The sequence below is a fragment of the Trichosurus vulpecula genome, chromosome 9, assembly GCF_011100635.1.
Source record: "Trichosurus vulpecula isolate mTriVul1 chromosome 9, mTriVul1.pri, whole genome shotgun sequence".
In the NCBI taxonomy this organism is placed as follows: domain Eukaryota; kingdom Metazoa; phylum Chordata; class Mammalia; order Diprotodontia; family Phalangeridae; genus Trichosurus; species Trichosurus vulpecula.
The window spans coordinates 32,425,490-32,448,546 of record NC_050581.1 but is presented as its reverse complement, the minus strand read 5'-3'; the positions used below and the strand labels follow the sequence as shown (position 1 = coordinate 32,448,546).

General features: G+C 38.3%; 1 protein-coding gene across 1 annotated transcript in view; it reads left to right on the top strand.

Annotated features, from left to right (window-relative positions):
- The window catches only part of GDA (guanine deaminase), a 90,862-nt gene extending 69,042 nt beyond the window's left edge, over window positions 1–21,820 (top strand). The window contains exons 10-14 of the mRNA XM_036737822.1: window positions 1,374–1,441; window positions 8,193–8,339; window positions 12,425–12,555; window positions 14,329–14,356; window positions 16,260–21,820. Of these exons, the coding sequence (XP_036593717.1) occupies window positions 1,374–1,441; window positions 8,193–8,339; window positions 12,425–12,555; window positions 14,329–14,356; window positions 16,260–16,330 (445 nt within the window). The 3' untranslated portion in view covers window positions 16,331–21,820. The remainder of the gene's footprint in view (window positions 1–1,373; window positions 1,442–8,192; window positions 8,340–12,424; window positions 12,556–14,328; window positions 14,357–16,259) is intronic.
- The last annotated feature ends 1,237 nt before the right edge of the window (window positions 21,821–23,057 follow it).

Here is a 23,057-nt window from a genome sequence, read left to right as displayed (position 1 = left end):
TTCAGAGTGAGCAGTACTTCATAACAAGTGTCTTAGGCCAGGCACAGAGTAGCTTCAAATGAAAGTTGCCTTGCTGGAGAGGATAAGGCAAATAAGGCAAAAAGAAAAGAAGTTCTTAAATCCTCTTGGTAAATAAACCAAGGATATACAGGTGCAACTCCCCAGGTTCTCATTCATCGGGATGTACCCAGGTTAGTGACTTGAAATACTTGGCAGGGTTACTGAGAGGCAAGATCAAAAAATTACTTTAAAGAAATGCTCATTAATATATACAAGAAATTCATAACAACAGCGTGTATATAGCTAAGGTTTGTAATATAGAGTATCTCACTTGATCTTCACGACAATCCTATGTGGTTGGTGTATCCTCATTTTACAGATGAGGAAACTGAGTCTGAGGTTAAGTGACTTGCCCAAAATCACACGGCCAGTGGATATGTGAGGAAGGATTCAAATTCAAGTCTTCATGACTGCACATCCAACACTCCACCCTTTGTGCCTGCTAACTCTGTTTTATAACACATATGCTTGCCAATGTGATAACAACTACTCCTCCCTGCAGTCCATCAGATCTGGAGGCTATCCTCCATTCTTGATGATGATTTATATAAGATTTGCCCCAAAGCAGGCCTTGGTTCATTTAGGTCTCCACAGCTAGAGGCTGCATATTTTTTTTAAATCATCAACAGTGTATGGTCTAATAAGACCCTCAGGGCCCAAGGCTGAGATAGAACAAAATCAAGGTTTTATGTTCCTCTATTTATATCTTAGGATAAATGGACTGACCCAAAGAAACAAATCAGTATAGGCTAGTTAGCTTTGGGGGCTTGATTTCGAAATTCAAATTCCATTCAAGTGACTTTCTTCTCCTCTCCTTCACCCAGCCCCCGCTCCATTCTCCTTACTATGATGATGCTGTTTCATTTCCTTCCTGAAGGATAACTGGCAGAATGGTCCAGCGGCAGAGCAAGGCTTTTGTGATTGGTCATCCTCCTTTGTCCTGGATCCTGGAAAGCTTTCCATGATTGATTTAACTTGGGCACTTCTTGCCACCTAAACATTAAAGCAGTAGATTTGTCTGGATGACATTAGGGAGTGGGGAGACAGAGAGACAGACAGACACAAAGAGAGAATGAGAGTGGCAGAGATGAGGGGAGAGTAAGGGAGGGAGAGAGAAGAGAGACAGGGAGAGAATGAAAAAGAGGGAGAGAGAAAGAGAGGAGTAGGAAGAGGAAGGGAGAGAGACCGAGTGGGAGAGATGAGGGGAGAGGAAGAGGGGAGAAAGAGGAAGGAAAGAAGAAAGAAAGGAAGGCAGGAGAAGGAGCAGGTTATATACTCCCTTTTCTTAGACTTTCTTTCTCTCCTGTCTCTAGGATCTCCAGTGGATTACTAAATGTGTTGGATGTCCTGAAACATAACGTGAAGCTTGGACTGGGCACAGGTTAGTAAGTCACTAACTCTGGTTTGCCAGGCATTTAACATGTTTTGCCTTGCCAGAGCTTTATAACAGTCCTGTGAGGTTGGTACCAGAGAGGTTATTTGCTCCATTTAATAGGTGAGGAAACTGAAGGGGGTGGGGCGGGGGCAGGGTAAAGGATTTGTCTACCATTTTATAGCTCATAGGTGAAAAAGGAAGGATTAGAATTTGAGTCCTCCTGAATTTAGGTCCGGTGTTTCTGTTCGTTATACCACAGTGCCTTTAAATGTTTGGTTTCACAGTACTACTCGAAAGAGGATGACAGTCAAAACCTATTATTCAGCTGGCCATGGTAGCACATGCCTAAAATCCTTGCTACTCAGGAAATCTGAGGCTGGTGGATCGATTGAGCTCAGGATTCCTGAGCAACCATAAAGGCAATCGGATGTCCATCCTTAGTCTGGCACCAATAGAGTGAGCCCCTTCAGGAGGAGCAGGTTGTACTGGTTCAGGCCTGGACTTCCATGCCCATCAGAAGTGTCCGGCCTGCTGAGTGGCCTTTCCCCTTCCACCTTAGGCTAGATAGGGAGATCAAGTCTCAAAACAAACAAACAAAGAAAAGGCTATCATTCCTTTAGTGTTAGAACAATTTACAAACATCCTAGAATTGTTCTTTCCTTCAGCTTACATTTTATCTTGTCCTTCAAAGTTTGAACAGTTTTTATTTATGTTATTTCTCAGTAGCTGTCTAAGCACAAATGCTAACTCTAAAAAAATTAAAGTTGTTTTATTTGACCCTAATGGAATGTACAAACAAAGCATTCAGACAACTGACAGATTCAGCAAAACAAATTTCCCTTCTGTATTCCCTCCACCAGTCTGGATGTTGACAAGACCTTCTAGGTGGCTGATGGATTAACTGATGCCTCCTGGTTTGAATAGTACATTTTAGTTGTTTCTCCTAATTGTGTGTTGAGCTGTTCATTTAGGAAACATGCATCATGCCCAGATGTTTGGGCGGAAAGTGCATTGGCACCTCTTTGTCTTACTCTGTATGGCTTTAAACTGAAAATTCCCCAATTGAAAGTGACTAAAAAAAAATAAAAAGGAAGGAAGAAAGCATGGAGGATTTTTAGAATGCTGTTGTGTTCCATTCCAGCCACCTACAATGAGAATGAGTAGGAGGGCAAGCATTTGTTTTTCAGATGCATAAAACCATTAAGATCTGTTCTGCACATATTTATCCAAACTTTTTCTGTCTAACCCAAATCTCTACAGAGAGCACTCAGATGGAATAGTATTACCATTATTTTGTTGACATTCCAGTAGTATGGCTACTTTGATGGACTTGTCATCTCATTGGTGTGGTAGAGTCTTTCCACAGCGGTAAATTGCAACCTTTTGATGTCTTCTTATTTGTGATTCTTGTCTGTGTCTATAGATTATCTACCAATATGCTGGAGAACTTCTCATTCTTTTAATATTTCATGCATGGCAGTGTAGCATTTGGGCTATCCCTTTGAAGTCAGAAGACCTGGGTTCAGATCCTGCCTTCTCCACTTAATATGTTTAGCTTGTCGCTTCACCTCTAAAATGAGTAATGTGGACTAGATGGCCTCAGAGGTCCTTTATGGCCTCCCAGAACTTATCATTCTTAACTCTATGTGTTCAATTTTTATTTTTTTCCATTTAATATTTTATTTTTCCCTAGTTACGTATAAAAACAATTTTAAACATTTTGTTGTTTAAACTTTGATTGAGCTACAAATTATCTCCCTTCTTTCCTCCCCAACCCTCCTCATTGAGAAGGGAAGCAATTCTACGTAGATTATACATGTGTAATCATGCAAAACAGATCCGTGGTAGTCATGTTGTAAAAGAAAATATAGACCAAAAAAACTCAAGAAAAGTGATTTTTTTAAACGTATGCATTAATCTGTATTCAGACACTATCAGTTCTTTCTCTGGGGATGGATAGCATTTTTCCTCATAAGTCCTTCAGACTTGTCTTGGATCATTGTATTGCTGAGAATAGCAAGGTCATTCATAGCTGATCATCTTACAATATTCCTGTTACTTTGTACACCATACATTTCACTTTGCATAAGTCTATGCAAGTATTCTCAGGTTTTTCTGAGAGTATCCTGCTCATCATTTTTTTTTTTGGAGGGAGGAAGGCAGGGCAACTGGGGTTGAGTGACTTGCCTACGGTCACACAGCTAGTAAGTGTGTCAAGTATGTGAGGTTGGATTTGAACTCAGGTCCTTCTGAATCCAGGGCCAGTGCTCTACTTACTGTGCACCTAGCTGCTGCCATCATTTTTTATAGTACAATAATATTCCATCATAATCACATACCAGAACTTGTTCAGCCATTCCCCAATTAATGAGCATCCTCTTAATTTTTAATTCTTTGCCCCCAGAAAAGAGCTGCTGTAAATATTTTCGTACATATAGGACCTTTTCCTTTTTGTTTTTTATCTCTTGGGATACACACAGTATTGCTAGGTCAAAGGATATATATGCATAGTTTTATAGCCCTTTGGGCATAGTTCCAAATTGTTCTACAGTTTACTCTGTTTATATGTAATAGCATTTTTATAGCAGTTTTAGGTTTGCAAAGTGCTTTACATGTTATTTATTCTTTATAACAACCCTATAATGTAGGTGCTACTATCAGCCCTGTTTTACTGAAGAGGAAACTGAGGCAGAGGCTAAGTAGCTTGCTAAGGGTCACACAGCTAATAAGTGTCTGAAGCAAAATTTGAGCTCTGGCCTTCCTTACTCCAAGTCCAGGGCTCTTGCCCACTGTACCTCCCAGGTGCCAAAAAGATAAATAAAAATTCAAGTGGGTCTTTGTTTTTAAATTTTTTTTTGCACTCCCTGTCTGTAACATCCAGATTAAGCAAAAAATCACCAAACAATCCACTTCACTTTGTACTATTTCAAACTGGCTTAAAGAGTTTAGATGGCAGGAGCCTGTTGGTTGATAGGCCAATACTTTAACATAAGGTTGGTTTGTGTGATACCTTCACCGAAGGCAAAGTTTTGAGTGGTTAATGTGCTTTAACCTAAGGCAAAACTAAAACAAGTCCAGGGAGAAGCAGAGAAAGAAACAAATATCTACAAGATTAGGAGAATGTATTTTTTAAAAATATAAAATGTAAATATGTATTTATTATATATATTATATTAAATTATATATATACAATGTTTTAAAAATATATAAAAATATTAAAAAAGAGACATAAGAAAGCTTACAAAATGTGCTCTGAGAAAGTTAAGAAGACCAATTTGTGATGGAATGACTGGTTATGTAAGAATTTATATAAATATATATATATAAGTATTGTAGCCAGTATAATATTCCGTTCTACTGAGTCACACTAAACCTGTTCTTGGCCCTTATTCTGACCTGGCCTTTCGCCAGTCTATGTTCTCTGAGTTTCTCTCTTCCAGTAGGAGTCGCTTGCCTCCATTACCTAATAACTGTTTCACTAGTTATTATCTTAGAATCCCTTGGCTCCCCAAACATCTGCCATTCTCGACTTGCAAAAACTTTATCCCTCTGTAACTCTCACCATTCAGTTTCTCTATTTCTGCTCAGTCATTGCACAGCATCACTGAAGGTCAGGCTGGTTTTGCTCACTTCAGTTGGTCACCAACCTCAGCCAAACATGTGCTGTCTTTAGATAGTTTTTTGACTTTACTCTTACTAACTTCTTATGCTTTTCCCCTAAGCAGCTATTCCAAGCTTTGCCTTCTTTGCCCAGTTCCACAATCATATCCCTAATCCCTGATGCCTACAAGAAATGATTTCACTTTCAACGTGAGCTTCCGCATGTAACCTCTTCCATTCCTCAGAATTCACCACTTTAACCTACTTTCTCTATGTTTGTTTTTCTTTCCACAAAAGGAAAAACAAATAAATGCAAAATCTTTGAGATCTGTCATTTATATGTATCTTTGAGAACTCAGGTTACCTCAATGCCACAAGAAGGCACTGGACATGAATGCTAGAAGAAAGTTATTCACAATTTTACATTTCTGGCTACAAATGACAGTTTCTAATGAATTATAAAGCATACTTCATTCTCCATATAGAGATATTTTCCCCAGCAACAGTATAATAACTTTCCTGCCATTTACTTATTAAATTAATTTAAAATAACATTTAAAATAATTTTTGTCAAAGATAGTTCTTAATTATGTTAAAGTACTTTGTTTTAATCACTTAAATGGTTTCTTTCATCAAATCAGAATGCTAATGCACATATGAAATAGTTACCTATTATCAGTGCTATACATCTAATATACTAATTTCTAAAGAAAATCAGTCTTGAAAATTAACTTTATAGAACTTGGTTTTTAATTTTTTATAAATTGCACTCAGAATAGGACTTGGATAAGTTTCTAGCTTAAAGAATGGTGGACCTGTTTTTTAACTCATTATACCCTCAAAATTATCCATAAAGCTCTAAAACTACATTTACAAGCTTTCCCTGGGAGTTCTACCAAGGATATATGTGTATATATATATATATATATATATATATATATATATATATATATATGAATATGATTTCCTCTCTTTACTTTACCAACCAAATTAGAACATATTTAACACCATTATTTTCAAAGTGAATTTTAGAATTTATTTGTGATCATTATTTGTACCCAGGATTTTTGCATTAATTTATCATAGATTGATATACCATTCGGGAATGTCCACAGTGAAAACAGCTTCCATTTATATAGTGTTTTAAAGTTTTATAGGGTGTTTCTTTTCGTAGTAATCCTTTGAGAGAAGCAGCATAAGTGTTATCTCCATTTTACTGATCAGAAACCTGTGACTAAGTCTGTCAGTAACTAGCATTTAAGTACCTACTATGTGCTGGGTACTAGGCTAAGTGTTTAGGATACAGAGAAAGGCAAAGACAGTCCCTGCTCTCAGAGAGCTCACCATCTAAGCAGGAAGACAACATGTAAATAACTTTGTACAAACAGGATATAGACAGTGTAGATTGGAGATGATATCAGAGGGAAGGCACTAAGATTAAGGAGAACTGGGAAATGCTTCTTATAGAAGGTAGAATTCTAGCTGAGACTTGAATGAAACTAGAGAAGAAAGAAATGAGGAAGGAGAGAAGATCTAGGCATGGGAGACATGGAGTACTGTGTGTTAGGAACAAGTGGATCGCAGAGTACATGAGATTTGTAAAGTGTAAGGAAGGAGCCAGGTTATGGAGGGCTTTAAAAGACAGAGGATTTTATATTTGATCCTGGAGGTATCAGGGAACTGCTGGAGCTTATTGAATGGGTGTGGGAGGAAGACATGGTCAGACTGGTGCTCTAGAAAGAGTTTGACAGCTGAGTGAAGGACAGACTGTAGTGAGGAGAGAGTCAGTGAGAACAACCAGCAGCCTGTTGCAGTAATCAGGGGTGAGGTGATAAGGACCTGCCCCAAGATGGTGGCAACATCAGAGGAGAGAAAGGGGTGCACATAAGTAATGTATGAAGGTAAGATCAACAGGCATTGACAACTGATTGGATATGAGGATGAGAAAGAGTGAGGAGTCACGGATGACACATAGGTGACAAGCCTGGATAACAGGAAGGATGATGGGAAGTTAGTAACGGAAGGGCTTGAGGGGAGAGAGGGAGATCATGAGTTCAATTATGACGTGTTGAGTTTAAGGTGTCTGCAGGAAATCTAGTTGGATGTGTCTAGCAGAGACAGTTGGAAATGTGAGGCTAGAGGTTAGAAGAGTGGTTAGGATTGGACATTTAAAACTAAGAATCATCCGTATAGAGATAATAATTGAATCTGTGGGAGCTGATGAAATTAATATAGAGGGAACAGAACCCAAGACAGCCTCATGGGGAGATTACCCACATTTAATGAGCATGACCTGGATGATTATCCAGCAAAGGAGACTGAGAAGGAGTGGTCACACAGGTAGGCCAGGAGAACCAGGAGAAAACAGTGTCATGAAAACCTGGTGTCAAGAGAATGTCAAAGAAAAGAAATTTATCAACAGTGTCAGAGGCTGTAGAGAGGTTAAGAAGGATGGAGACTGAGCAAAAACCATTAGATCTGGCAATTAAGATATCACTAGTAACTTTGGAGAGAGCAGTTTCAGTTGAATGATGAGACTAGAAGTGAGAAGGCAGAGAGTTATGAAGAGAGTGAAAAGAAAGGAAGGAACCCGTTATAAGTGTGCTTCTTGAGGAGTTTAGCCACAAAAGGCAGAAGGGAGGTGTCAGTGGGGAACCAAAAACAGCATTTAAAAAATGACAGCCAGGGGCTCAAAATCACTAGGATGGAGATAGAATGATGCAGTGGAGGTATGGTAATCATTAAGGAATGAGTTCAGATAGATGTTCAACCTTGGGGTGAAGTTGTCCCAGGGTATCAGGTAGCAGTGTATATTGGGAAAAGGGGGGGGATGGTGGTGGTGGTGCCCAGGCAGGGCAACTGCTCTGGAGCTTAAATGGCCAGAGGGCCTATCCAGAATGCAGTCCAATTGCTGCTCTGGGAGTTCAGGAAACCACCTGGCTGGACAGGTGCAGATAAGCCAACTACGATGGTGTTTAGGGAGCCAGAGAGAGTGACTAGCCCATAGCAGCACACCTTTCAGAGCCAGGATTCAAAACCAGGCCCTCAGATTCCAAGTCCAATGTACTTTCTATTACATGACACTCCCTTGTTTATGTACGTAATTACTTGATTATCTGCATGAATTTACTATTAATATTTTTTTAATCTACTATAGATGTTGCTGGTGGTTATTCATCTTCCATGCTTGATGCTATCAGAAAAACAATCATGGTAGCCAACGTCCTTTACATGAAAAAAGTAAATGAGAAAAGCATCACTCTGAAAGAAGTATTCAGACTAGCAACTCTTGGAGGAAGCCGAGGTAATGGGCACTTCGTATCTGTCTCATTTTTTTGTATCTCTTTATATCCCTCTGTGTACCATAAACTCCATGAGGACAGGCATATAATGCTTTGTCCAAACTTTCTATTTCCCCTGGCATCTAGCATAGTTCTCTAGATGTATTAGCTAATTAACAAATATTTGTTGACTTGAAAGTCCTTAAATAAAGTGTAGAAGAAAGAAACCTGCCTGATTTTTAAAATTTTCTTGATCTGAGAAGAAAAAAGTAATATCACAAAGGTCTTGTTATTCTTTCAAAACTTGACGTGGCACATCCTAAAAGTAACGTGATCGTTTTTGGCATAAAAGGTGGGTGTGTTATCTTTCAGGGAAGCCTGTACACATGATTGATAAACAAGCATAAATATAATGCAAGAACTTTGCTGTGCTGAGTCCCAGTGGTGATAAAGAGTCAGTGACCACCTTGGGTCCTATAGATTGCTAGCTTCTGTTCCAAGAGTGTCTTGGAATGCAGAAAAGCCATGAGGAACATTTGAAGAAAGAAAAGTCTTGCCTTTCTGGTTTCCCTCCCAATCAATTGTGATTGAGATTGTTGATTTATTATCTTAAATTTCAGAAATTTCAGCAAAGCTAATGTCTTAATTAGTTATCACTAATCATATTTTGAAAAATCTCAGCTTAGATTGGTTGGCTGGTTTTTCAGAGATCAATTTTACTGTGTGTTTGAATTTGCTTTAAATGACGCTTCTTTCACTTCAGGCTCCTTGTGATGCGCCTTCATCAGGGATTCGCCCACTTTCTGAGCTGACCAGCATGAGATGGTTACCAGATCATTCCTCTTGCTTTTTATGTAGTTCTCACTTCTAACTCTTAGGGCAGTATGGCCATTGTTCAATGATGTCTTCTCCCTAGGTTGTTTCTACACTGCAGTTTGAAGTGAAATAAGGGTAGATCGAAGCAGTTGTGCTTCTTAAGGGTGGAGTCTTCTCACCAGTGTTCCAGTGCTTAAATTCCCTACTAGATCCAGATGTTGTTAAACCATCTATAGCTACAGCCAAAAAAAATCCAGATTTTCATCCAGAGGGCAGTAGTTTTCAGTAAAAGAGGCCTTCTGTAAATGAATTTGAATTATTTACCAGCTTTGGTATACCTCTGCAGACCTAATAGTGACTGACCTCTAGTAGGCACTTAATGAATGCTTTTTTGTTTTATCCGCATTTTGTGCTCAAAATTCATGGTAGATTTGGATATGGTCACATCATCTATACATCCAGCCAGAGAAATGAGATATTTCTCCAGGGGACAGAAGTTTTCAGTAAAACAGACCTTCTTTAAATGGATTAAAGTTATTTACCAGCCTTCGTATACCTCTGCAGACCTTGTAAGCACCCACCCTCTAGTAGGCACTTGATAAATGCCTTTTGTTTAATCTGAATTTGGGTCTATTTATAAATCCAGAGAAATCAATCAGATCCTTTTTTTAAAAAAAATAAAAAGAATGTCTGGATTCTTTGACCATATGTAGAGATGGTTTAACCACATCTAAATCCACTAGGGTTAGCCAAACCATGCAGGTATTAATGAAATATCAAAATCAGTGTAACTAGAAACATGCTTATCTTTGCTTGCTGGCTTATTGAGTCTACAGCCTTTACTCTTTGACTTGACTTACAGTATTGTTTTTCTGTGTACTAGACAGATACTTCTAGAACCCAAGAGACAGATGTTACATACCTCGGTGTGAGAAGAATTTCCACAGTTATCCAAGGGTCCTTATTTTCAACTCCATGCCAACAAAAATACAAAGAAAAACCTAATTTGAAGTCATCTGACAATGGCCATTTCTAATCATCTTGGCACCCTTTTTTGCTGTGATATTTCTTTGGCTTACAGCCTTTTTTCTGAGAATGAAAGAGTTACCTTTCTGTAAATCATTAAAAAAAAAGAAAAATCAAAGTCATTGCCCAGTAATTTTTCCAAAATTCTTCTCAGATGTAGTGGGTGTTTGGAGATCCAAAGTCACCCATCAGGAGTTTATTTCAGAGACTATCCTTTTACACAATGCTGTGAGGCTGTTGGTTTCCTAAAATCACCTTGACAAATGAAAGAAGCTCATGTTTTTTATCTAGACTTTTGTGTGTACGTCTCTACCAGTCTGTAGATTGGTGTTACAGAGTGGCTCTCAGCAGCATGGCACTGTGGGATGAAACCAGATTTTGGAATAAAAGGACCACAGTTCAAGTCCTGGCTCTCCCAGGGCAAATCAGTTCCTCTTTCTGCCCCTTAGATTCTATAAGTGAAACAATGGATTGGACTAGATGGCATCTGTAAAGTCTCATTCAGTTCTAAATATGAACCTAGTACTTTCATTGGGCAGGAAAACCACATTTTGGCAAAACTACATTTTGGGGCTCAAGATAAACTCTTAGTAGTAAAGGATGTTTTGACATGAAGCTCAATACTAATCACCAAAAGGCACTGCAGAAGTCTTTGGTCATTGAGAGAGGCCATTGACCCAATTTATTGGTTACTGGTGGCCTAACTAATAAATCAATCATGCTCAGGCTGTTATCTCTCAGTTTACCTTAATTTTCAAACATAACAATACAATGGCTCCTCTATTGTTAGTGGAAAGAATGACAGCAGAAAGGATCAATCTTATGCTCCTTAATGATGTTGATAAAGTTTGGTCCTGAAGAAAGAAAGAAAATGCAAGTCCCTACCTTCTTCGCAGAGGTTGGAGATTATGAATGAGGAATGCTGCATATATTACAAGATCCAGTTTATGTACCCCCCAGGCCAACAGCCTCCCCAAAAGGCTGTGTTCTGAGCTGCCTCTGGCTCTCTATGAGGTAGTGTCTGTCTTGAGCTCCTCATCCAGTTAATCAACGTCTCCGCCTGCAAAGGGAGCAGAGACACTTTTTCTGCAGAAAATGAATTTTTCATTGCCCTGTCTTTTTTGCCTTTTGTAACTGAAGTCCTCCTCTTTAAAGAAAAAGAGGATGGGGAGGCATTGGAGACCGATTCCATATTTCCTTAAACCTTAGGTTTGCTCTAGTGACCAGGAAAAATTTGTGAGTCACTATAGTAAGCATCCCATTGAGATGCTTACTAGCCATGAAATAACTTTCTCTATTTTTTTTTACAAACTTTGTTTCTTCTCAGAGGATTTGCACCAGTGGCATCATATATAAGTAATAGTATACTTGATTTTTTTAGAGGTAATAGTAAAAGATGCCATTTATATAGTGCTTTAAGTTTTGCAAAGCACTTTATACATATGATTTGATTCTCACAGCCACCCTGTGAGGGTGGTACCCACTGGCTTTTTCTTAATTTGATAGATGAAGAAATTGAGGGTAAAGGCGGGTGATAATAGTAGCCTCACAACTAGTATCCAAGGTAGGATTTGAACCCAAGTGTTCTGACTCAGGTTCAGCATTGTTTTTACTAAACCACACTACATGTAGAGATAATGTCACTTCCATGAAAATGGACCTTGGGATCAAAATGATACTTATGTGACAGAATAGAGGAGAAATAAAAGTTGGGAGCAGGAGGATAGCAAGGAGGATGCAGTTAGCTAGTAAATTTTAGGTAATGTGTGTGTGTGCGTGCGTGTGCATGCATACACACATGTGTTTAGCAGGAGGCAGTAAACCAGCCTGCAGAATACACTGGCACAGTTCAAAGAGAAAAATTTTGAAATATAGAAACAGATTTTAGATTTACAAGGGACCTTGCAGGCCATTGAGTCCAACTTCTTTATTTTATAGTGGGGAAACTCAGGTTAAGTGACTTGCCCAGAGTCACAGCCAGTCAGTGCACTTTGAGTGAAAAAAGGGCATAGACATTTCATTCTTAGACCTCACTTTTAATGTACTTAACCTACCTACTGTCCCTGTACCCAACTGAAATGAGTGTGCAAAAATTAACTTCTTTTTATGCTTGACTTAAAACACTTGCTGCTTTTCCCCACTCTATTGGTATAAATGTCAGCAGAGTATGTATTTCTTCACAAATTTAACGTAAGTTTTGGGACATGAGCATTCTAGAGGTTCAAAAGTGCCATAAACTCAGTAACTACTTTGCTCCCCATTACAGCCTTGGGCCTAGATGACATGATTGGGAACTTTGAAGTTGGCAAGGAGTTTGATGCCCTCCTGATCAACCCTAAGGCTTCAGACTCTCCCATCGATCTCTTCTGTGGTGATCTGACTGGTGAGCTTTCAGAGGTAAGCAAAGAGAAAGTCTTTGGAGAGTTAAGAGTAGGACCCTGTACTTAATTTAAGCATTTACTATCAAAACCTTCCAATCATGCTTTTTACAAAGATCATTCAAAGCATAAGTTGCATGATAAAAATCTTTGCATTAGAAAGGACCTTGAGGGATTGTACTGGGTGAGCATTTGTTAATCAAAGTAATAGCAAGATGACTTGATTATAAACTCCTTGAAGACAAGACGAAGAATGAGGAAGAATTTATCCTTATTTATTCCCTGGGACCAACCACTGCCCATTCCATATATGAATATTAGTAGATGCTTAGGGAATTTTTGAATGAATGAATGAATGAACAACATTCATAAAGCAGAAATTAGGCATAGAAACTAATTGTGCCCATTGTGACTGCTAAGTAAGGAGAGAGAGGGCCACAAGAAAGGCAGTTCCATCCCTTAACTAGCATCATGTTCTCTCCATATAAAAAACTTTTTCCAAGGTTGGGGTGAGTATGGGGGGAGTTTGATCCTTAATTTAATTGGAGTAGGCAACTCCCAATATGGAAACTCCCTCCACCAATGCAGGTTTTTTAACTCATTTGTAGCTTTGGGTGTTACAGAGTTGCCTGTGGCACAGGGACTGTTAGTGACTTGCCTGGGATCGTACAACCAGTATGTGTCAGAGGCAAGATCTGAACCCACATCTGGTGGACTCCAAAGTTGGTCCTATGTCCACTTTGACAATATACAAATTCATGTACACATGTACATGTACATATATACATATATTTATATACTTTAGTGCATCTTCATTTAATAAAATTTCTGTAAATTTTTGACTATTTTTTATCAATGACTTGATAAGAGACATGATATTTTATAAAGTGTCATTGACCCATTTCATAGGCATGTTAAGTTGAATTGATTATAATAAGTATAACATATTTTGAGCTCCTTAAAGAAAAGAGCTATGTAAGTTGACATTGATATAATTCATTATTTTGTTACCTGTTTATTCTCACGATGGAATGTACTTCCTAATGCCAAACCTCTTTGTCCAATCTATGGTGTTATATTACACAACTTCTGGAATGGGTCAATTGTTTTATCATACTTATTTTTTAAATTTTCAGAGCATCTTTTCTCTGAAGAATTCAAAGAACTGTCAAACACTTTAAAAGTGAATACTGTTCTGGAAAGACATCCCTATTTCTTTAAAAATTGGAAATAAAATTTATTTCCGAAAGACAAACATGTCTCTTGGCCTTGCTAATTGCTTTTGGTCTGTGTATTGGTGGAGTGGAAAGCACTGGATTTGAAAGCAATTTCTGAGTTTAAATCCAAGTTTGAAGGAAGAAAAGGAAGGAAATAAGCAATCATTTAAGTACCTACTGTGTGCCAAGAATTTTATAAATATTATCTCGATTAAATTCCCAACAATGCTAGGAGGCAAATGCTATAATTATCCTCATTTTACAGCTGAGGAAACTGATGCAGCAGATAAGTAACTTGCCCACACAGCTAATGTCTGAAGCTGGATTTGAACTCAGGTCTTCCTGATTCCAGGCCCAGAGCTTTAGCCACTGTACCACCTAGCTGCTGTATGCTAATGGCGTGATATTGGGCATCTAAGGGGAGCATTTTCCTCGACTGTAAAGTGAGGAAGCTAAACTAGATTGCTTCCAAGGTCCTTTTCAGTGCTAAATCCTATGATTGTCTATAAATGTCCTTTTCTGTAGAAGATATCAAACTCTGCTTTCTAATTATTGTCTTTTATTGTTCATTTTAGACTGTCATCCAGAAGTTCTTCTATCTAGGTGGGTCCCTGTATTTTTTCTCATCTTTGGTATTTATTACCCATTGTTATCTGTTACTCCAGATTGCATAAATTCCATTTTAATCTTAGCTCATTCCAGTACCATCATGGAGACTTGCTAGGCTTTAACTGTTTTACAAGAAGATTTAGGGCACACACATCCCTCAAATGTGTATACCACTCTAGCTTTGCCCTCTACTACTGTAACAAACTTCTAATTGGCTTCTCTGCCTCTAGACTCACCCTTTCCAATCCTTCTTACATATCTCAGTTAGACTTTCATCATAGCATGTCCTTGCTTGTTATCCTTCACTGACTTCCTGTTACCAAATGCATCAAGTTCAAACTTCTCTGCCTTTTGAGACCTTTGTGTCTTATTTCCTACTACTCCCCAGCTTTTCCAAGCTCTCTGTCCTTTGCCTCCGTCAGCCTCAATATGGTATGAATGCCCTTGCTCATGCTATTTCTGTTACCTAGAATGCTCTCCCTCTGTCTCCAAGTACCTCAAACCTATCCTTATTTCTTTTTTAAATAATATTTTATTTTCCCCAATTACATGTAAAAACATTTTTAACATTCATTTTTTAAGTTTTGAGTTTCAAGTTCTATCTCTCCCTTCCATCCTTTCCTCCCTGAGATGGTAAGCAATCTGATATAGGTTATACGTGTGCAATCACGTAAAACATTTATATATTAATCATTTTGTGCAAGAAAACTCAAAAAAGAAGAGAGAAAGAAAGGAAAGAAGGAAGAAAGAGAAAGGAAGGAACAAAGAAAGAAAAAGGTATCATTCAGTATGTATTCAGACAACATCAGTTCTTTCTCTGGAGGAGGATGGCAATTTTAGTTTTCATCGTGAGTCCCACGGGATTGTCTTGGATCATTGTACTGCTAAGTCATTCATAGTTGATTATCATATTGCTGTTACTGTGCACAATGTTCTCCTGGTTCTGCTCAGTTCATTTTGCATCAATTCATATAAGTCTTGCCAGGTTTTTCTGAAACCATCCTGCTCATCATTTCCTATAGCACAATAATATTCCATTACATTCATATACCACAACTTGTTCAGCAATTCCCCAATTGATGGACATCCCCTCAATTTCCAATTCTTTGCCACCGCAAAAAGAGCTGCTATAAATATTTTTGTACAAATAGGTCCTTTTCACTTTTAAAAAACCTCTGCCTACCCCTCTTTCAAGATGCATTTCAAGTCTCAACTCTTCTATTACTTCATCCCACCCTGATCTCTCTCCCTTTTCTGAGCTGTTATTACACTAAATAGTCCATTTCATACTTTTCTTCCTGATGATTATGTATGTCTTAGTCTTGTTTACCCAACTAGATTGTAAGTGGGGTCAGGAATCTGGGGTGTTGCAGGGCTCAGGAACAGAAGAGAGCACAAGTCGTGTTCTGTGCAGTGCATTGGAAATTTTTCTGGGATTCTCTACATACATCCTGGGCTATTGGGAACAGCTGAAGTGAATATCAAGCTAGTTGCATTTCCACAAGAGAGCTGTACACTGGGATAGGGACTAGTGTAGCCTGGATCAAACTGGTTCATTAGCTCCTGCAGTATTTCTTTGTGGATCGTTCTCCCTTCGCCTCCCATTATGGTTGAGAGGGACTGCTCACAATTGTCTTATCAGTCCACAATTAGGGCTTTTGCCATTCCTAAGCCCTAAATGAGGCTGAAACCTGTGATCAGCTCCAGCCTAGCACTGCCTTTGTGAATTGTACCAACTGAACTTAATACTGGTTTTCATCCCAAGGGAAGAGTACTTAGCCTTAAGTGCTGGTCACGTAAGACAAAAGGCCGTGTCATCGGCTTCTTTGTATCTCCGTTGACAGCAAGTTCAGCACCAGATACGTACTAGGCATTAATTGATTGATTCTTGTTTCAGGAGACGATCGAAATATTGATGAAGTGTATGTGGGCGGCAAGCAAGTGGTTCCATTTTCAAGCTCAGTGTAAGTCCACTAGGCTTCTGAAGACATTCTCCTGGGATAACTGATGATTCTGCATCTCTCTGTTCAGCCCAGGCAGAGTTGGAAAGTGTTGGTTAAAATATAGTACCTTCTTGTTGGGAATGACTACTAAGTTTCTGTGTCTAATTAGAGCCTCCACTTGAGAAATTACTGGAGAGAAGCTAGGGATCATTCTAGGTTCCTAGGTTGGGTGGCTTTCATATAATTTTACCCTTTGAGCTATTGAGATTTTTTTTGGCCGTGTTCAAAGATAAATTTTACTTTATTAATTTGAAATATTAAATCAATTCCATGGTAAGAAAGACAGAGTTGCTTTTCTCATAAAAATGAATCTTGAGCACACATGTGAAAATTTTCAACTACAAAGTTGAAAATTGCCTAGTGGGGAAATCTTAATGAAGAAAGAAGTCTTTAAAAAGAGTGTGAAAAGGAATGTTGAAGATCACTTAAAGTTATTCATGTTTGAAAATTACATGTCGAGCATACAAATGTTAAAAGAGACCTTGCAGAACTTTAGAATGTGATTTCAGAGCAAGTCTGTGTGCTTGGAAATTTGCACTTACTGAAATTTGCACTTCATAGATATTTTGTTATTGTTCTTTGGCTTTGTTTTTGGATGAAACTTTTGAAACAAAATGCTAAATGCTACATTAAGATAGTTTTGTGCTTGTAAATGTGTGTTGAAAGCTGAAAAATGACTTTTTAAAGGTCTCTTAGGACTATTATTAATGCACTTAGATGGCACAAGTAGGAGTATTTCTAAGTACCTTAAAAACATCTTAAATTATAACCATGCAGTGTTGTTATCTATCAAAATTATACTGTGGAAAGAAAATGGAAACAGATTGCATGAAGTAGTGTTATCTACAGGACTACAAATTGGAAATTGCGAAGACAGAGAAGACCAGTGGGCATCACCAAATCTATCTCATCTCATCTAAATAATGGGAAAACTGTTATTGATCAAAGCTTTACCTGGGAAAGATTCCATTTATTAAAGACAAGCTCTATCCTTACTGTCAGTCACAATTGATGATTTTCAAAGGCTCATACCAAGCAATAGCTGGCATTTTGAAATACATCTCAAGCGTTCTTTTAATAAATATCATTAAAAAGTTCCCCTCTCTCCCCTTAAAGTAGATTTTGTCTGCTGAAAATACTCCCCATTTATTTTAATAAATTTTCAATCCAATAGAATTTAAGTACAACCAAATAACTTAGATACTATGTTAAAATTCATCATAATCGGATTTATTCCATATTGAGGGCTATAGCTGGTTTCTTGTTTGTCCATTTTTTTTTCCTTTCTTTGTATCCACAGTGCTTAACGGTGCCCAGCACATGGAGAATGCTTAATAAATGCTTGTTGATTGGTTGACTAATCTTTTATATTTAGAAGGATGCAAAAGCTTTAAGAGCAACTTATATATCACACTTTGCCATATCCTAGAATTTGAAACAATTTTCGCCCCTGTAGTAAATCTTTGAGTATTATTGTTTATGGACTAATTTTATAAAAGTTATGGCTATTTTTCATACCTGTGCATTTTGGCCCTGGAAACTACAATAGCCAGGAAAGAACCAAAACCTCATCAGTATTCCAAGTAAGCAAGTACCCATTTGGGGGACACGTAGGCTAATTTTGTTTTATAACCCTTAACATTGAAAAACTTTGTATACGTATACACAACTCATCAATAAAATGTCTCCTATTTTGGAAAATTCATTGAAATATATTCATATTATTCTGCCCAGCCATCGTGTTTTGTCTGGTTTTAGACTTCCATCTTCCACAAGTAGTCCATCTTTTCGCAAGCAGAGACCTTCCTGGAATGAATTGTTTCCTCATCCCACCTTAAAGATAAAACATTTTTAGGTCACCAGGTAAACATGTAGATATTGAACAGCTCAGTAAGTCTGTTTTTCCAAATTTTCAAAGAAGTGAGGTGGAGTTGCCACCACTTCTAAGAGATGTTTTTGACTCAAGTTCACATCTTCTTGCTAAAGTTAGTCAGAAAGATAAGTAGGCTAATGAGTGCTTAAGGGAGATGAACAATCTGTCCTAAGCAGCAGTAGCATATTCCTCGCCACTGTTGTTTCTTGTTCACCTCACTTTCCTCTGTCTGAATTGTAAATGGAACTTAAATGTGGATCATTGGCTTTCATCGATATTTAGAATTAGCATGCAATCAAGATAACAATATAGTAAAGAAAAAAGGGAGAAAGACAGTGAGTGAGCCTGTTAAGTGTTAAGTTTCTCCCAGATGGTATGTTAAGACCAGCATAGTCTGGTGGAAGGAACACTGGATTTGGAGTTAGGAGACCTGAATTTGAATCTCAGCTTTGCCATTACTGGGTGGCTCTGGGCAAGTCATGCCCCTTCTCTGAGCCTCAGTTTCTTCATTTGTCATAGAGTATCGGACAAGATGATCTCTGAGATTCCTTCTAAAACTATCATGCTATGGAGTTGTTTGTTTTTAAAGGAGCCTGCTTGAAATGTTCATGTCCTTTGACCTCCCTGCACTCCCAGCACCTGTTTAATCTTTCTGTTTTATTTCTCCAAGGAAAGTGTTATCGTACATTGCATCTGCTTGTGTGGCAAGTGAAGTTCTACACTTAGAAACATTCTTTTCCTAACGTTAGTTAATTATATAATACTAAAAGCTTTCATGAATCATGGAACGGCAGCACCCTAAGCCAATCCGAGGTGTCACTTAATGTTGAATGTTCCCCTCTCTGACAGAAGCAGGAAAGAGTTGTGACAGTGATAGTAAGCATTTTGAAAAATGCATACCTGTTGTCACCCCCTACCCAAATTGCACACCAGCATATTGCTGGAGAGTCCCTGACCCTCTTTCTAATCAGATATACATTTTTCTGGAATGATGTTGCTCTCCTAGCCTTACAAAAATGCTGTTGCAACCAAAGTATGAAAACAGACTAAATAGCCAAGACTTCTTTCATCGTCCAGAATAATAACGGAAAAAAACAACATCCATAATAAAAAAAAATTGAGAGGCTGAATGGGGCAGTGGAAAGACCGCTGGCCAGGGGGTCAAAGGAGCTCGAATCTAGAGCTGGAAGGGACCTCAGAAACCATCCAGTCCAATTTCTGTCATGGTTTAGGGAATAACCTGAGAGAGCTATAGAGGTTAAGTGACTTGCCTAAGGTCACATAGTAAGTGTTCAAGGCAGCATTTGAGCCTAGGTCCTCTGACTCCAGGACCAGTGCTTTTTTCCCCAGTACGTATTCTTTACAAGAGACCACATTTCTAGCACTGGCTCTGCCCCTTACTCGTGAGGTTGCCTGGAGCAAGTCACATCACTTTAAGGAGCTTCAGTTTGGTCATTTATAAAATGAAGAGATTAGCTCTGTGATTTTAAATCTGATTGTCTTCCCACATCCCTTTCTACCTTATCCCCTCCCTCCCAAACCTAAGATTAAATTCAGGAGGGCAGAAGATGGTGGGTTTTTTTTGAAAGTATAGCTAAGGACATTTATTTTTTAAATTGATTTGAAAGCAGATTACAAGGCTTACGAATGTGAGCTTGATGTATAAGATAGAAAAACTGTCAGTCTCATTCACCCAAGAATTGCTTGCGTTTTGCTTATTACTGCTGTGGGGAAGGAAAAGAAAAAGGTTAAAAGATATTTAAATGTAAAACAGAGTTTCCATGAAAAAGCACAGATTTTTTAAAAGCTTTTCAACTTAAGGAGAGTATGATTTATGGCAGACAAATTGGAAAGAGTACAGATGCTGTTCTTTTTTTATAGCCCATTGATAGACTGAGCAGAGAAACAGGTGGGGTGATGATAAAATGTTATGAGTTATTAAATTGTTTTTATGATTTCATCATATTTGGTCTTCAGCCCTTTCTCTAAGTTTAAATATAATGGATATTGCAATAGAGAATGCAGGAGCACACTGAAGAGAAAAAGGAAGAACCCTTTGGATGTACACCCCAACAGTCTCTCTTATATAAATAGAAATTCCACAGTTAGAACAAATAGTGGTGGGAGAGTAATGCTACCTTACAATCCTCGGTGGTTTTTTTGAAACCACCAGTCAGTCAACATTGATGACTGTCTAAAAGAGTTGTGGGGAAAGGACGTGATTAGGGATAGGTAATCTCACAGTGTGTTTTGAATGTTCACTCCCTCCTGGTTCTTCCTGTTGCCTTCCCCTCCAAGAGTTCTCTCTGGGATTTTTGTCCCAAAAGGCAGGATGGCACATTGTGTTCATTGCATACTGTGCTATCTCTGTCAGATGCATCCTAACGGGAAGTCTTTTCTGAGGGCACAGTCTTAAAACCAATGATAACTGCCCAAATTCTGGGATTTTCCAAAATGGAGGCTATTTTCACTTATAAAGCTCATAGGATCTTAGAGGTGGAAAGAACTCTTCTTTTTTCTGTAATTGGGGTTATATGCCTTGCCCAGGGTTACACAGCTAGTAAGTGTCAAGTGTCTGAGGCTGAATTTGAACTATGGTCCTCCTGACTCCAGGGCCAGTGTTCTATATGAGCACTTAGCTGCCTGAAAGGACCTTTCAAGGCCATTGAGTCCAACCGTCTTCATTTCACAGATAAGGAAACTGAGTCACTTGTGTGACTTGCCCAAGGTCACACAAGTAGTAAGTCACAGAAGCAAGAATCAAACCCAAGACCTCTGACCTCCAAAGCAGTGTTCCTTCCATTATACCACCCTGTCTCCTTAGTAACCAGAGAGTGTTCCAAGACCAGTGACTTCACATTATTTTTTAAGCTGAGCCGAGTTAATTGGTATATAATTGGTGTCTTGTTCAAAGGCTAAGAGCAAGATTAAAAAGACTCTTTGATTTAAATCAAATGTTATTTCAGACAGTGGTGAGTTTAAATAGCTTGGTCCCTGAATTTGATGTCTTTAGGGGAAAAGCATTACATAAAAACATAAATAAAATTTTTCAAGCCCTAACGGTAATTATGATAAAGAGCTTTCAAATGTAATCCCACTCCTCTTCTACCTATTTATTCCCCACCCCACCCTTATTCCCCTTTATATCTTGAATGTTAAAGTCCTGGGTAAGAGATCTTGGAGGTGAAACTGTTTAATCTGTTTTCATGAAGTACAAAAATTGACCTTTAGAGTCATTAATGAAAAGAAAATATGTATTTTAGGATGTCCTCCCCATTCCTACTGTGCCCATGAACACCCAGGTAACTAAGGTGCTTCTTGATACCTTGGTCAGTGGCAGTATCTGCCTGTTGCTTTCCTGCTGGAAGATCTGGTTTTGTAGATTCTGTCAGAAACTGCTTTTTAAGGGAAACTGCTTAAAAATGTTGCTTATCTCTTGATCGCTGCTCTTAAATATTATGTATTCTGTGGGAAAATGGAACTCAATATTTGTGTTGATTTGCTTATTTCTCTCGTGAGTGTGAGCACCTGTGTGTTTCAAAAACAAAAATAAAAGTGGTCTTGTGTTTACCTTAATTATCATTTGAGTTAATTTTTGGTAGTAGGAAAGGGCACATCTTAGAATGCCATTCTCACTAGAGTAAGGGAGACTAGAATATAATATATATTCTTATAGGAGGTGGTGGCCCCATCTCATCATCTATTCTGTGTCATTAGAGTCCGAGGATCTGAGTTCAAATTCTTGGCTTTGTCGCTACTGACGTGACCTAACCTCTCTGAGCTGAATTTCCTCATCCGTAAAATGAGGGAGTTGTGACTACATGACCTCTAAGATCCTTTCCAACCCTAAAGCTATGAACCTATGATCATAAGATTCCCCATTTTGAAGTTACTTCATCGTATGATAGCAGGAGCTCTTAACCTTTTTTGTAGCATAAACCTTTTTGCCATTCTGATGACATCTATGGACCCCCTTACAGAACAACAGTTTATACTTACTTTTATAATTGGAGGAAATGCTTAATTTCAGTTATTGGGTTAGTGAAAATAGAGCAATTAATTTTTTCCCATCCAAATTCATAGAACCCCTTGAAATCTATCCATGGACTCTTTGGGGATCTGTGGACCCCAAAGTAAGAATCCCTATATTGTAGTATTGGTCATAATAGAATCAGATAAAAAGATGAGTTTTATTCTTCCATGATGTTCAAGTGACCAATTAAATTAAATTGTACCACCAGCTTTTGCTTGTTTGGAGCTTTGAAAAAGAAGTCAGGTACCTTCTGCCATTCTAATGAAAGAATGCAAAAAACACTCAAATGTGTATTTCCCATTTTTTCTGCCTAAATAAATTATGTAAAACCCTGTGTTTGTTCAAAATAGAAAGGACCTTATAGGTAATATAGTCCAGACTCTATTTTAAAGCTGAGGAAATGGTCCCAGAAAGAGAGAGGGAAAGGGAAAAAAAGGGGGAAGGAGAGAAAGAAAAAAAGGGAAGGAGAAGAGAGAGTGTCCAAGGTCACAGAGTTAAGTGACAGAACCACTGAGGTCCAATGATACCAAGTTCGCCACCCCTGTTCAGAACACTTCCCCGATGTGCCATATTTGAGACTTAATATAAAAATTTTCCAGAATAATTTTGGACAGTAGTTTTTCCTTCTGCGGTATGAGACAGAAAATAATAGATTTGATCAATTGTCCAAGAGTGTGCTCTTCTGTGCCTGCCCCCACCCCACCTCCGGCCAATTCTCAGAAGGTACATTTCATTTATATTTAGGGTTATGAGTGAATGAATCAATAAGTATTTACTTATGTGTCA